This window comes from Heptranchias perlo, chromosome 1 (assembly GCF_035084215.1).
Source record: "Heptranchias perlo isolate sHepPer1 chromosome 1, sHepPer1.hap1, whole genome shotgun sequence".
Lineage (NCBI taxonomy): Eukaryota > Metazoa > Chordata > Chondrichthyes > Hexanchiformes > Hexanchidae > Heptranchias > Heptranchias perlo.
The window spans coordinates 194,513,594-194,528,780 of record NC_090325.1 but is presented as its reverse complement, the minus strand read 5'-3'; the positions used below and the strand labels follow the sequence as shown (position 1 = coordinate 194,528,780).

The window sequence follows — 15,187 nt, the reverse complement described above, 5'->3', positions numbered from 1 at the left end:
TGGCTCAGTGGCAGGAAGCAAAGGGTAATGGTTGGCAGGTGTTTTTGTGGCAGGAAGGCTGTTTCCAGTGGGGTTCCGCAGGGCTCAGTACGAGGTCCCTTGTGATATAAATTCATGATTTGGACTTAAATGTAGAGGGCATGATTAAGAAGTTTGCTGATAATACAAAAATTGGCCGTGTGGTTGATAGTGAGGAGGAAAGCTATAGACTGCAGCAAGATATCAATGGACTGGTCAGGTGGGCAGAAAAGTTGCAAATGGAATTCAATCCTGAGAAGTGTGAGGTGATGCATTTGGGGAGGGCAAACAAGGCAAGGGAGTACACAATAAATGGGAGGATACTGAGAGGTGTAGAGAAAGTGAGGGACCTTGGAGTGCATGTCCACAGATCCCTGAAGGTAACAGGACAGGTAGATAAGGTGGTTAAGAAGGCATATGGAATATTTTCCTTTATTAGCTGAGGCAGAGAATATAAGAGCAGGGAGGTTATGCTGGAACTGTATAAAACACTGGTTGGGCCACAGCTTGAGTACTGCGTACAGTTCTGGTCACCGCATTACAGAGAGGGTACAGAGGAGATTTATGAGGATGTTGCTCGGATTGGAGAATTTTAGCTATGAGGAACGATTGGGCGGGCTGGGGTTGTTCTCTTTGGAACAGAGGAGGTGGAGGGGTGATTTAATTGAGGTGTACAAAATGATGAGGGGCCTCGATAGAGTGGAAGGGAAGGACCTAATTCCCTTCGTCGAGAGGTTAATAACCAAGGGGCATAGATTTAAAGTGATTGGTAGTGGGAAAAAAATTTTCACCCAGAGGGTGGTGGGGGTCTGGAACTCACTGCCTGAAAGGGAGTTAGAGGCAGAAACCCTCAACTCATTTAAAAAGTACCTGGATGTACACCTGAGTGCCGTGACCTACAGGGCTACGGACCAAGTGCTGGAAAGTGGGATTAGGCTGGGTGGCTCATTTTCCGCCTTCGCGGACAAGATGGGCCGAATGGCCTCCTTCTGTGCCGTAAATTTTCCGTGATTCTATAATTCTAAGTTCATTTAGAATTTAAGATTGTGACCGGAGGCAATGGGCTCGATTTTCCCGTGAAATTGCGGGTGCGTGGGGGGCAGGAGGGGCTCTGAAAATCGGGGAAACCCCATTTGGGTTTGGAAGCCGGCATCAACCCGCCGACTTCTGAATTCCCACGGACGCGCGCGGGCATCCTGAATCCGGGATTCCCGCCGGCAATTAAAGCCGGCAGGATGATCGTTAAAGAGCCAAATGTACCTCATTGAGGTACTTAAGGCATTTTACTTGTGACATAGTAGGTGGTTAGAACGATTTTTAACATACCTGGGCGGCTTTCCCACGGCTTCTGATTCATGCCATGCGCACCTTCACCGCCAATCCCCCACCCCCCCCCGACAACCCGCACATTTCAAAATTGAGCCCAATGAACTTGTTTAGGATTTACACCCAGATTACAGGTGTTACTAAGGCACTGGAGAAAGTGATCGAGGTCTTTAAAATTACGAAGGGGTTTGATAGGGTAGACGTAGAGAAGATGTTTCCACCTGTGGGGGAGACCAGAACTAGGGGCCATAAATATAAGATAGTCACTAATAAATCAAATAGGGAATTCAGGAGAAACTTCTTTACCCAGAGAGTGGTGAGAATGTGGAACTCGCTACCACAAGGAGTAGTTGAGGTGAATAGCGTAGATGCATTTAAGGGGAAGCTGGATAAACATGAGGGAGAAAGGAATAGAAGGATATGCTGATAGGGTGAGATGAAGTAGGGAGGGAGGAGGCTTGTGTGGAGCATAAACACCGGCATAGACCAGTTGGGCCGAGTGGCCTGTTTCTGTGCTGTCAATTCTATGTAAAAGTGTGTAAATCAGGTGAGATATACTGTAAGATCTGAGGTACAAGTCACACCTCTAAGTACTGTTTCAGCTTCAGCATTGGGGAGCCATCAAGGCCGATTGGGGTAATTTTCAATGGACTGAAAACCGATGTGAGTTCTACATTGAGCAGGGGATTGACTCCTCCAGCTTAATGCCCAGGTGGCGAAATTAAAAATCACCCCATTGTTTTTCCAACAAGGAGCGTCATCTATGGAAACAAAGGGGTGATGTCAGGAAGCACTTCTTCACACAAAGGGGAGTGGAAATCTAGAACTCTCTCCCCCAAAAAGCTGTTGGGGCTGGGGGTCAATTGAAAATTTCAAAAGTGAGATTGATAGATTTTTGTTGGGTAAGGGTATTAAGGGTTACGGAACCAAGGTGGGTAGATGGAGTTAAGATACCAATCAGCCATAATCTAATTGAATGGCGGAACAAGCTCGAGGGGCTGAATGGCCTCCTCCTGTTCCTATGTTCCTCGTAGGGACAGGATCAGAAAACATTGTCTTTTTGTGATTTTTTTTGTTGTTGTGTGACACGCATTAAAGGATTTCTGTTTCTCTCTGTCTGCCTGTTTAGCTGTTTCATGACATCGCCTACAAGGCCAAGGATAATGAAGATCTCTTGGCCGGAATTGATGAGTTTCTGGATGAGGTGATTGTTCTTCCTCCCGGTGAATGGGACCCTGAGATCAGAATAGAGCCTCCAAAGTCACTTCCTTCCTCTGACAAAAGGTAAAGAGACCCTTCGCTTCTACTGAAACATGGCGCTGTGCGCCTCACGGACTTGAGAATGTTTTTTTATAACTAGGGCGATGCTACAAACGTTTGGTAAATGCTCGGCTCTCATGTGGCCCACTCAGGCTGTCAAAAGTAGGAGCCTGCTTCTCAGATGGCCTCCCGGATACTGGAGCTGCTACTGCAGCGATCAGGGAGAATTGCCCCTCTCAATGTGCCAACTGCTACACTTATAACGGAGATCTCCGGGCTCTTCCCTTCTGGCACTGGCCAGACTAGCACTCCGTGCCAGCGATGGGACGGAGTACGGAGAACACACAGTGCCAACCTGTTGGATGTTGTGCTGACGCACATGGTATTTCAGTCAGTACATCACTTCCTGTTGGTGCCAGAGCAGGAAAAGGTTCACGTGAAGCAGTCGCGGCCAGGATGGATTTTCAACCTGCCAGCCAGGAGTAAAATTGGCATCGCTGGTCGACCGCCCGTTATAGAAACTGCCTGTTGAAAATCTACTCCATCAACTCGTGGATTATAGGTTGTCAGCTGTAGCTCAGTGGGCAGCACTCTCTCACCTTTTAGTCGGAAGGTTGTGGGTTCAAGTCCCACTCCAGACTTGAGCACAGAATCTAGGCTGACACTCCCAGTGCAGTACTGAGGGAACGCTGCACTGTCGGAGGTGCCGTCTTTTGCACAAGACGTTAAACCGAGGCCCCCATCTAACCTCTGAGCTGGACGTAAAAGATCCAATGGCACACCCACTAGGTTTCTCTGACACTCCCTCAGTGGTCACAGAATATAAAGGATAATACCCGAAAAGGAGAGCTGACGCTGGCCAGGCGTTCCGTTCTCTCTCTCTCTACGTTATCTCTACATCCCTGACGTAGGTTCTTCCACTTCCGCGATGGTTGGTCTCCGGAGTCTTCGCTCTGGCTCCACGCCCCAGATTGTTCATTCTTATTCTGAATCTTATCTCTTCAAGCTGTGCTGTCTCTCTTTCCCTTTGGTTTAGGCTTGCTCGCCTAGTCTGTGTCTTCTCCTCATTGGCTCTGTCCCAAGGACTTAGGTAGCATTACCTCATTACTCCTTTTCTAAATAAGGACTTGTGTCTTATCACATCTCCTTTTGTCTTTCACAAAACTTAGCTAATTCAAACCGGTTCCAGCCAGCTCAAGCCAGCGACTGAACTCAGGTTACTTCAGTTCAAAAGTTGCTTTTGCCTGTGTGTCAGTAGTTTGGAATAAACTCAGTAGTTTCTGCATCCCCTGGCCAACAACCTCTAAATCTCCCCTTTATCTTCTCTGCTCTAAGGAGAATAATCTCAGCTTCTCCAGTCTCTCCACACAACTGAAGTCCCTCATCCCTGGTACCATTCTAGTAAATCTCCTCTGCACCCTCTCCAAGGCCTTGACATCCTTCCTAAAGTGCGGTGCCCAGAATTGGACACAATACTCTAGCTGAGTCCTAACCAGTGATTTATGAAGGTTTAGCATAACTTCCTTGCTTTTGTTCTCTATATGTCTATTTATAAAGCCCAGAATGCTTTTTCGACAGCATTCTCAACTTGTCCTGCCACCTTCAAAGATTTGTGTACATGAGATACCCCAGGTCTCTCTGTTCCTGCACCCCTTTAAAATTGTACCATTTAGTTTATATCGCCTCTCCTCATTCTTCCTTCCAAAATGTATCACTTCGCACTTCTCTGTGTTAAATTTCATCTGCCATGTGTCTGCCCATTTCACCAGTCTGTCTCTGTCCTCCTGAAGTCTGTTACTATCCTGCACACTGTTTACTACATTTCCGAGTTTCGTGTCTTCTGCAAACTTTGAAATTATGACCTTTATAGACAAGTCCAGGTCATTAATATATATATATATACATAGTTTTTGAGTATATTAACATATAATTTGTCTACATAACAAACAGTAACGACATTTCAGAAGTAATGATTTGGTTTGAAGAGCTTTGGAACATCCTGAGGATGTGATAAGATGTTACACAAATACAGGTTTTTCCTTTAATCAATCTTTCCCTAAGAGTTTTCACTCTACCAGTAATTGCTTGACTATTTTGTTTTACTGCTGTGGCAGTACGAGAATTGAAAGGGCTTATTAATATTGCACAAACCGAGAGTGTGGTTAGAGACCACACAGTAGCTATTCAGTTTGTAGATAATCCCTAAACCTAACAAGTGACCCTGTTAAAATAGATGTGGAGATGCCGGTGATGGACTGGGGTTGACAATTGTAAACAATTTTACAACACCAAGTTATAGTCCAGCAATTTTATTTTAAATTCACAAGCTTTCAGAGATTTTCTCCTTCCTCAGGCAAATGTTCCTGCACCCCTTTAAAATTGTACCATTTAGTTTATATCGCCTCTCCTCATTCTTCCTTCCAAAATGTATCACTTCGCACTTCTCTGTGTTAAATTTCATCTGCCATGTGTCTGCCCATTTCACCAGTCTGTCTCTGTCCTCCTGAAAACATTTGCCTGAGGAAGGAGAAAATCTCCGAAAGCTTGTGAATTTAAAATAAAATTGCTGGACTATAACTTGGTGTTGTAAAATTGTTTACAACTGTTAAAATAGCACAAACAATGGACGCCTCCCAATTGATCATGGGTGGAACCACCATTTCTGAGTCACGCAGATGAGGGAGGCCGGAGTTTTGGCCCCGAGTCTGTGCTGAGACAGCTGATCCCGGGCGGGAGGAGCAAGGACAACAACAACAACTTGCATTTATATAGCGCCTTTAATATAGTAAAACGTCCCAAGGCACTTCACAGGAGTGTAATCAGACAAAAGATTGACACCAAGCCGCATAAGGAGATATTAGGACAGGTGGTCAAAGAGGTGGGTTTTAAGAAGTAGAGAGGGCTGGATAGGCGGAGAGATTTAGGGAGCGAAATTCAGAGCCTAGGGCCTCAGCATCTGAAGACCCTTTTATTGTCTGTCCAGAAACTGTGCATTGCAATGTTTTAGATTGGGCTGCTCCATCAGGACCTTGCACAGTAATCGCTATATTAAACTGTAGATAAGATAAAGTGGTTTGGCTTTCAATCCATAGTTGATGGACATACTCTTGCAAAAGGTTTTGGCCGGTCTCTCTGTTCCATAATGAGAAGCCAAATTGTATTTGAAATTTTATGAGCTATTCCAGTTCTGACCAGTTTTAAACCGTTTACAGGTATAATCATTTCAAGATAAAACATTTACTGGTACTTTCATCCTTAATAAAACCATGGCGTCTTCTCAGTGAACAGATACAGATTCAGGACATCGTTTTTAACCATGGCCCTATTAACAGCAACGTCCCTTTAAAGAGACATCTGCTCAGGCATGGACTTGTTTTTAGACCCACACACACTACAAATCTTAATAAAGGGCCTGTGTCGCCAAGGTAACGATTACAGGTATCAGCCATGGCTCAGTGGGTTGCCCTCTTGTCCCTGAGTCAGAAGGTTGTGGGTTCAAGTCCCACTCCAGAGACTTGAGGACGAAATCTAAACTGATACTCCCAGTGTAGTACTGAGGGAGTGCTGCACTGTTGGAGGTGCTGTCTTTTGGATGAGACGTTAAAGCGAGGCCCCGTCTGCCCTCTTAGGTGGACATAAAAGATCCCACAGCACTATTTCGAGGAAGAGCAGGGGAGTTCTCCCCAGTGTCCTGGGGCCAATATTTATCCCTCAACTAACATCACTAAGAACAGATTATCTGGTCATTATCACATTGCTGTTTGTGGGATCTTGCTGTGCACAAATTGGCTGCCGTGTTTCCTACAACAGTGACTACACTTCAAAAAGTACTTCATTGGCTGTAAAGCACTTTGGGACGTCCTGAGGTCATGAAAGACACCAGAGAAATGCAAGTCTTTCTTTCCTTATTAAATAAGAGTATTTCACGAGCCTTTTTGGTAAAGGTGTCAACACAGAAGGGGTAATTTTGTGCTCCCAGCAGGGAGCCATGATCGGCAGGTCGATGAATCGGGGTTAGCCTGTTGTTTAGCCCCGTCTCTAACCCTTGGAGTGCAGCCTCCCTCCTGGGATTGTGGAATCATTGCCTAGCGCGTTCTGCTTTAACGGGAGTCTCTTAAAGGGAGCAATTTTAACCTCGCTCGCCGGGCGGGAAACCCCTGGGGTGAGGTGGAACGCTGGTTTTACACCCCGCCCAATATCGCTTCCACTGATGTTAATGGAGAGTAAAATCCGGTGTGTAAAACCAGCGAGAGTTTCCCATCGGGCCAGATAGGTTAAAATTGTCCCCCCTGTTACTACTGTCTGTTATCTGCATGTTCACAAAAGCAGAGGGAAAGATCACTTCTCAGGTCTTGAGGGGCTGAACAATATATTTTACACACTTGATCTTAAACCAGCGGAAGAAGCAAACCAATCCAATTCAGGATCCAAACCAATCCGGTTCAGAATCCAAACCGATCCAATTCAGGATCCAAACCGATCCAATTCAGGATCCAAACCGATCCAATTCAGGATCCAAGCCGATCCGGTTCAGGATCCAAACCGATCCAATTCAGGATCCAAGCCAATCCGGTTCAGGATCCTAACCGATCCGGTTCAGGAGCCCGCGGGATAGGGGAATGTTTTTTTAACACCATCTTCATTGTAAACAGGAAGAACTTGATTTCGGGAGGAGAAAGCATCCAAATGAACGGAGACACACCCCATGATGGCGGACACGGGGGTGGTGGCCACGAGGTTCCAGATGAGCTAAAGAAGACCGGACGGTGAGAAGGACAATTCTGTGACGTTGATAAGTATTTAGCTGCTAAAGAATTAGTATAGAACCTTGTATAGAATCAATAGCCTCCGCTATTGTCTGGAACGTAGGAACAGGAGGAGGCCATTCAGCCCCTCAAGCTTCTTCCACCATTCAATTACATCATGGCTGATCTGTATCTTAACTCCATTTACCCGCCTTGGTCCCGTAACCCTTAATACCCTTACCCAACAAAAATCCATCCATCTCCTCAGTTTTGAAATGTTCAATTGACCCTCAGCAGCTTTTTGGGGGAGAGAGTTCCAGATTTCCACTCCCCTTTGTGTGAAGAAGTGCTTCCTGACATCACCCCTGAACGGCCCGGCTCTAATTTTAAGGTTCTGCCCCCCTTGCTGCGGACTCTCCTTGAGGAGGTACTGGGTTCAATCCCTACTCCAGGACCTGGCTGACAGCCCTTGCAGTATGGACGGAGTGCTGCATTGTCAGAGGAGCTGTCCTTCAGCTGATCCGTTGAACCGAGGCCCCTCTCTTGGCGGATCGGGTAGATGTTAAAGATGCCACGGCCATGTTTGAAGTGGAGCGGGACGCCCTGGTCGATAGTCTACCCTCAGCCCGAATCAGATTGCTGTCTATGGGGGTCTGGCCCAAAGTGGCTGCCTCAATTACCCAACAGCAACTGCGTAGTTTATTTTGTTGCTTGAGAAATGCTGTGAGAGAGGCGATAAGGTGCATTAGATAATCTCGAATTCCCAGATCCTGCTCTGATTGGCTTGATTTTACTTCTAAAATGTAGAATTGGCAAAATTGAACGTGCGTTGACTAAAGTTTACAGGATATACCTGGATTCTAAACGCAAAACACTCGGGGAGGTTCCATCATCTTTCACAAAATACCGAGTTCTGTTTTGCCCAACCTCCTTCCCAGAATCATACTGTAAAATGATATCTAAGATCACTTGGAATGTGCTTGTGAAACCTGTGAAAATTACGATCGTTCCCTTTGTTTGGTCGCTGATCTCCTTGGGCACAATCGTGTAATTAATGTGACGTTTGATTTACTGTATTTTCCTGGGTTCTCTCAGAGACACTGTGCATTTTCATAGAATCATACAGCACAGAAGGAGGCCATTCGGCCAGTCGTGCCTGTGCCAGCTCTTTGAAAGAGCTATCCAATTAGTCCCACTCCCACTGCTCTTTCCCTGTAGCCCTGCAAATTTTTCCTTTTCAAGTATTTATCCAATTCCCTTTTGAAAGTTATTATTGAATCTGCTTCCACCGCCCTTTCAGGCAGCGCATTCCAGATCATAACAACTCGCTGCGCAAAAGAAATTCTCCTCATCTCCCCCTCTGGTTCTTTTGCCAATGACCTTAAATCTGTGTCCTCTGGTTACCGACCCTCCCACCACTGGAAACAGTTTCTCCTTATTTACTCTACCAAAATATTTCATAATTTTGAACACCTCTATTAAATCTCCCCTGAAGCTTCTCTGCTCTAAGGAGAACAACCCCAATTTCTCTAATCTCCCCACGTAACTGAAGTCCCTCATCCCTGGTACCATTCTGGTAAATCTCCACTGCACCCTCTCCAAGGCCTTGACATCCTTCCTAAAGTGCGGTGCCCAGAATTGGACACAATACTCCACCTGAGGCCTAACCAGTGATTTATAAAAGTTTAGCCTAACTTCCTTGCTTTTGTACTCTATGCCTCTATTTATAAAGCCCAGGATTCCATGTGCCTTTTGAACACATTATTAAATGTTTTGATGTATGTCTTTAAGATTATGAAATGGTTTGATAGGCTAGACGTAGAGAAAATATTTCCACTTGTGGGGGAGACCAAAACTAGAGGTCATAAATATGAAATAGTCGCTAATAAATCCAACAGGGAATTCAGGAGAAACTTCTTTACCCAGAGAGTGGTGAGAATGTGGAACTCGCTCCCACAAGGAGTAGTTGAGGCGAATAGCATAGATACATTTAAGGGGAAGCTGAATAAACACATGAGGGAGAAAGGAATAGAAGGACATGCTGATAGGGTGAGATGAAGTAGGGAGGAAGAATGGCCTGCTTCTGTGCTGTAGTTATGATGTAACTCGATGTTCTCACTCTCATTTGTCCAACACCACAGGTTCTTTGGAGGCTTTGTCGCGGACATAAGGAGGAAGGCCCCGTGGTTTGCCAGTGACTTTTACGATGCTCTGAGCATCCAGTCGCTTTCTGCCATTCTGTTCATCTACCTGGGGACTGTAACCAACGCCATCACCTTTGGAGGTCTCCTCGGAGACGCTACTGAAAACATGCAGGTTCGTAGCTGCTTCCCGTTGCAGTCCAGATGTCTTTAATTCCAAGCTGTCCCATTTAGGAGGCCATGTGCTGATCATAACTTTCTTTCAGCTCCGTCACACATAGAATCACATAGAATTTACAGCACAGGAACAGGCCATTCGGCCCAACTCGTCCATGCTCCACACGAGCCTCCTCCCTCCCCACTTCATCTAACCCTATCAGCATATCCTTCTATTCCTTTCTCCCTCATGTGTTTATCCAGCTTCCCCTTAAATGCCTCTATACTATTCGCCTCAACTACTCCTCGTGGGAGCGAGTTCCACATTCTCACCACTCTCTGGGTAAAGAAGTTTCTCCTGAATTCCCTATTGGGTTTATTAGTGACTATCTTATATTTATGGTCCCTGGTTTTAAACTCCCCCACAAGTGGAAACATCTTCTCTACGTCTAACCTATCAAATCCTTTCATAATCTTAAAGATCGCTCTCTGGACACCCCTCAGCCATCTCTTTTCTAGAGAAAAGAGCCCCAGCCTGTTCAATTTTTCCTGATAGTTACAACCTCTCAGTTCTGGTATCATCCTAGTAAATCTTTTTTGCACCTTCTCCAGTGCCTCTGTATCCTTTCTATAATATGGAGACCAGAACTGTTCACTGTACTCCAAGTGTGGTCTAACCAAGGTTCTACACAAGTTTAACATAACTTCTCTGCTTTTCAATTCTATCCCTCTAGAAAGGAACCCCAGTGCTTTGTTTGCTTTTTTATGGCCTTATTAACCCGTCTCACTACTTTTAGTGATTTGTGTGTCTGTACCCCCAGATCCCTCTGCTCCTCTACCCCAATTAGACTCTTATTTTCCAAGGAGTATGTGGCCACTTTATCATAGAATCTTACAGCACAGAAGGAGGCCATTCGGCCCATCGTTCCACATACTTGACTTGTTTGCAAATTTGAAGCCCATGGGAATAATAGGACAGTGGCAGCATGGATATGATATTGGCTAAGAGACAGAAAGCAGAGAGTAATAGTGAATGGTTGTTTTTCAGTCTGGAGGTGTTCCTGAGGGGTCAGTATTAGGACCACTGCTCTTTTTGATATATATTAATGACCTGGACTTTGGTATAGGGCATAATTTCAAAGTTTGCAGATGACACAAAATTTAGAAATGTAGTAAACGGTGAGGGGGATAGTAGCAGATTTCAGGAGGACATAGACAGATTGGTGAAATGGGCAGACACATGGCAGATGAAATTTAAAGCAGAGAAGTGTGAAGTGATACATTTTGGTAGGAAGAATGAGGAGAGGCAATATAAACTAAATGGTACAATTTTAAAGGGGGTGCAGGAACAGAGAGACCTGGGGGTGTACGTACACAAATCTTTGAAGGTGGCAGGACAGGTTGAGATGGCTGTTAAAAAAGCTTACGGGATCCTGGGCTTTATTAATAGAGGCATAGAGTACAAAGGCAAGGAAATTCTGATAAACCTTTATAAATCACTGGTTAGGCCTCAGTTTAGGAAGGATGTCAATGCCTTGGAGAGGGTGTAGAGGAGATTTACTAGAATGGTTCCAGGGATGAGGGACTTCAGTTATGTGGAGAGACTGGAGAAGCTGGGATTGTTCTCCTTGGAGCAGAGAAGGTTAATACGAGATTTAATAGTGGTGTTCAAAATCATGAAGGGTTTTGACAGAGTAAATAAGGAGAAACTGTTTCCACTGGCAGGAGGGTCGGTAACCAGAGGACACAGATTTAAGGTAATAGGCAAAAGAACCAGAGGGGAGATGAGGAGAAATTTTTTTACGCAGCGAGTTGTTATGATCTGGAATGCGCTGCCTGAAAGGGCGGTGGAAGCAGATTCAATAATAACTTTCAAAAGGGAATTGGATAAATACTTGAAAAGGAAAGAATTGCTATGGGGAAAGAGCAGGGGGAATGGGACTAATTGGATAGCTGTTTCAAAAATGGGCTGAATGGCCTCCTTCTGTGCTGTACGATTCCATGAATACTGAATTTTACTATTACACTTAATTTACATGTCCAGAATATGTTGTTTATCAAACAGATTTTGATCCGTATCACAAATGTTTTTCTTTGCTTTATACGGGCCAATAACCCCAGAACTGTTTATGTTTCTTTAGATTATCTTGATATGCTCAATGGGTCTGGACTTGCTGGAAAAATAACAGTGTGTTAACGCCGCATGTTGTTATTAATGTGCAAATCGGCCAGCAGGTTCGGGGGATTGAGAGAGACGCAGTGAGTTGTGAATCTCCAGATTTACCCCAATCCTCCGTTTGCTTCGCACAAACGGCATCTCGCCCTCAACCTCCCCGTTATTTTTAAGAACTTGCTGGATTTGCACATTATTTGGCCATTAAACTCGCCGCAGAAAGTTAGGGCTCGTAATTAACAGCGTAAGTACCTTTTTAACTCTGTAATTATTGTTAATGCCAATCAATCTCTCCAGCCCAGAAAGGGAACAATTTAAACTGTGGAGTCTCATTCCTGAATCCTTCTTCGAGATTTTCTTTACTTTTCTTTTCTGTCTTTTTTTTTCTCTCTCTCTTAATCCAATCTTTCTTTCCCTCTCTTTATTTCTCTTTCTGTAACTGATTCGACTCTAATTTCACCCTATTTCCTTCTCCATCGTTCCGCTGATTCTTTCTAAATCCTTAAATCTCTTTGGTTAAGGAGATAGACTGTTGGTCCCGTCGTTCACTAAGGTCCCGGATGCCCCGTTGCCCCCCCCCCCGCCGCCCCGCCGTTATCAGCTCGCGCTCCCAGCGAGTTACGGGGCAAATCATATTGGAGCGGGAGGATGCAGGAAAACAATCTAACTGACGGGGCCCGCAGCGAGAGGCCCCACTCCAGCAAGACTTGACCCATTGTGTTTCTTGCTGTATTATTGCCTGCGACAGAGCCTTTCTCTCGGGTCGGAAAGCCCGCTCAATGAATACAGGGACACAGAGTTATGTGTTTGACCAAGTTTGCTGATTGCGATTTGTTTGTGTGCCTCAGGGAGTGCTGGAGAGTTTCCTGGGCACGGCTGTTAGTGGAGCCGTCTTCTGCCTTTTCGCTGGTCAGCCGCTCACTATCCTCAGCAGCACCGGACCTGTGCTAGTCTTCGAACGTCTCCTCTTCACTTTTAGCAAGTAAGTGTAACAGCAGTATGAACCAAACGGTACAATTTTAAAGGGGGTGCAAGAACAGAGAGACCTGGAGGTGTATGTACTCAAATCTTTGAAGGTGGCAGGTCAGGTTGATACGGCTGTTTCAAAAGATAAGCATACAGGATCCTTGGTTTTATAAATAGAGGCGTAGAGTACAAAAGCAAGGAAGTTATGCTAAACAACAACAACTTGCATTTATATAGCGCCTTTAATGTAGTAAAACGTCCCCAAAGCGATTATTAGACAGAAATTTGACACCGGGCCACATAAGGAGATATTAGGACAGGTGACCAAAAGCTTGGTCAAAGAGGTAGTCATGGTGAATTGACTGTGAGGCCCAATCCAACCTTGGCAAAGGGATGCTTCTGAAAGATAATTCCAGGCTAATTTGCTTGTTCGTGGACTCGTACACGGGAGTAAAGAGAGACCCCTTTTTAGTCGCGGGGTCTGTTGACATTCGTAACTGTCGACATTTGGATCATGGCTCTTTCAGATGCAAGAAAATGACGCCTGTCATTTCCACTTTCACCGGTCCAGAGTTCCATTCTCACACTCACTGATAGGATCTGTGAGCGAATGTGATGATGGAGCAACTTCCCAGGAAACAATAATGGGCAAGGCCTTTTCCACGAGTAGAAATGTTTTAAGTTCTGATTCATGTGGTTCTCCTGATAAAAAAATGCCTCACAATAAAATAACGCTAAATTGTCCTGCATTTTCAAAACTTGACTGACTTCCCTTCCAATGCGGTGCGTAAGACCCATGTACAAGTTTGTTTTCTGGAGGGTGGGGGGGGGGGGAGATGGTCTTTTATGTGTTGAGGGAGCAGCAAATAACGTAGGACAAGTTGCAGAAGGCCAGTTTTATAAAGCGATTCGTGTGATGTGAGAGCGGATGAGGCCACTTTACAGTTTAGTTTCCCAGCGCTGAGCTTCACGTGATGGGAGTGCACGTCAGGAAAGTGCAGGTGCAGGTTACCATTCCAACCCTCTCCTGGACGGCCTCCCATCTTCCACCCTCTGTAAATTTCTGCTCATCCAAAACTCTGCTGCCCCGTTTCCTAACTCGCACCAAGTCCCGTTCTCCCACCACCGCCCCCACTCCGTGTGCTCGCTGACCCACACTGGATCACGGTCAGGCAATGCCTCGATTTTAAAATTCTCATCCTTGTTTTCAAATCCCTCCATGGCCTCGCCCCCTCCCTATCTCTGTAACCTCCTCCAGCCTCTACAACCCTCCGAGATCTCTGCGCTCCTCCAATTCTGGCCTCTTGCGCATCCCCCGATTTTAATCGCTCCACCATTGGCGGCCGTGCCTTCAGCTGCCTGGGCTCTAAGCTCTTGAATTCTCTCCCTAAACCTCTCCGCCTCTCTACCTCTCTCTCCTCCTTAAAATCTTCCTCTTTGACCAAGCTTTTGGTCACCTGTCCTAATATCTCCTTATGTGGCTCAGTGTCAAATTTTGTTTGATAATCGGTCCTGTGAAGCGCCTTGGGATGTTTTACTACGTTAAAGGCGCTATATAAATGCAAACTGTTGTAACAGCAGACAGGAAATGGTGTGGGCTGTGAATCAGGGGAGCCGATCGCTGCAATCAACGCACACCTGCTGCGCAAATCTCCGCCGGGAGCAATATTCATAAAACGTATCCCGATATCTTTAAATCATAATAAACGCGAGTGTTACTGTATTGCTTCCTTATGTATTAGCTTTCAATTAGGGGTTTGATAGGGTAGACGTAGAGAAGATGTTTCCACTTGTGGGGCAGTCCAAAACTGGGGGTCATAAATATAAGATAGTCACTAATAAATCCAATAGGGAATTCAGGAGAAACTTCTTTACCCAGAGAGTGGTGAGAATGTGGAACTCGCTCCCACAAGGAGTAGTTGAGGCGAATAGTATAGATGCATTTAAGGGGAAGCTGGATAAACACATGAGGGAGAAAGGAATAGAAGGATATGCTGATAGGGTGAGATGAAATAAGGCGAGAGGAGGCTCGTGTGGAGTATAAACACCGGCACAGACCCGTTGGGCTGAATGGCCTGTCTCTGTGCTGTAAATTCTATGTAATTAAATCAGGGCATAGACACGGTTTCACTTTTGTGATTTTCTCTCAGTTAAAATTTGTCCTAGCGATATTAAATTGTTTGCTGCGCAGTCCTGAACCGACTGCTCCGTACGTGTGTTATAACGGGGGAAATTTATAGCGTAGGTCTGTGGATTCATTGAAATTCAGTTGATCAACTGAGTGCTGAATTCAGTATTGAAATGATGTCTTTGTTTAGGGTTTTGTATCTTGCCATCTCTGCGGGCATGTACAGTCACAGCATTTTGAGCACTTTGAACCCATCTGCGGAGTTAACTCATCT

At 45.3% G+C, this 15,187-nt stretch overlaps 1 protein-coding gene across 5 annotated transcripts in view; it reads left to right on the top strand.

Annotated features, from left to right (window-relative positions):
* LOC137330689 (electrogenic sodium bicarbonate cotransporter 1-like) overlaps window positions 1–15,187 on the top strand; it is a 174,086-nt gene that overhangs the window by 72,820 nt on the left and 86,079 nt on the right. For all 5 annotated transcript variants that reach the window (XM_067994515.1, XM_067994517.1, XM_067994514.1 and 2 more), the window contains exons 10-13: window positions 2,474–2,628; window positions 7,257–7,370; window positions 9,491–9,665; window positions 12,668–12,801. In XM_067994515.1, the coding sequence (XP_067850616.1) occupies window positions 2,474–2,628; window positions 7,257–7,370; window positions 9,491–9,665; window positions 12,668–12,801 (578 nt within the window). The remainder of the gene's footprint in view (window positions 1–2,473; window positions 2,629–7,256; window positions 7,371–9,490; window positions 9,666–12,667; window positions 12,802–15,187) is intronic.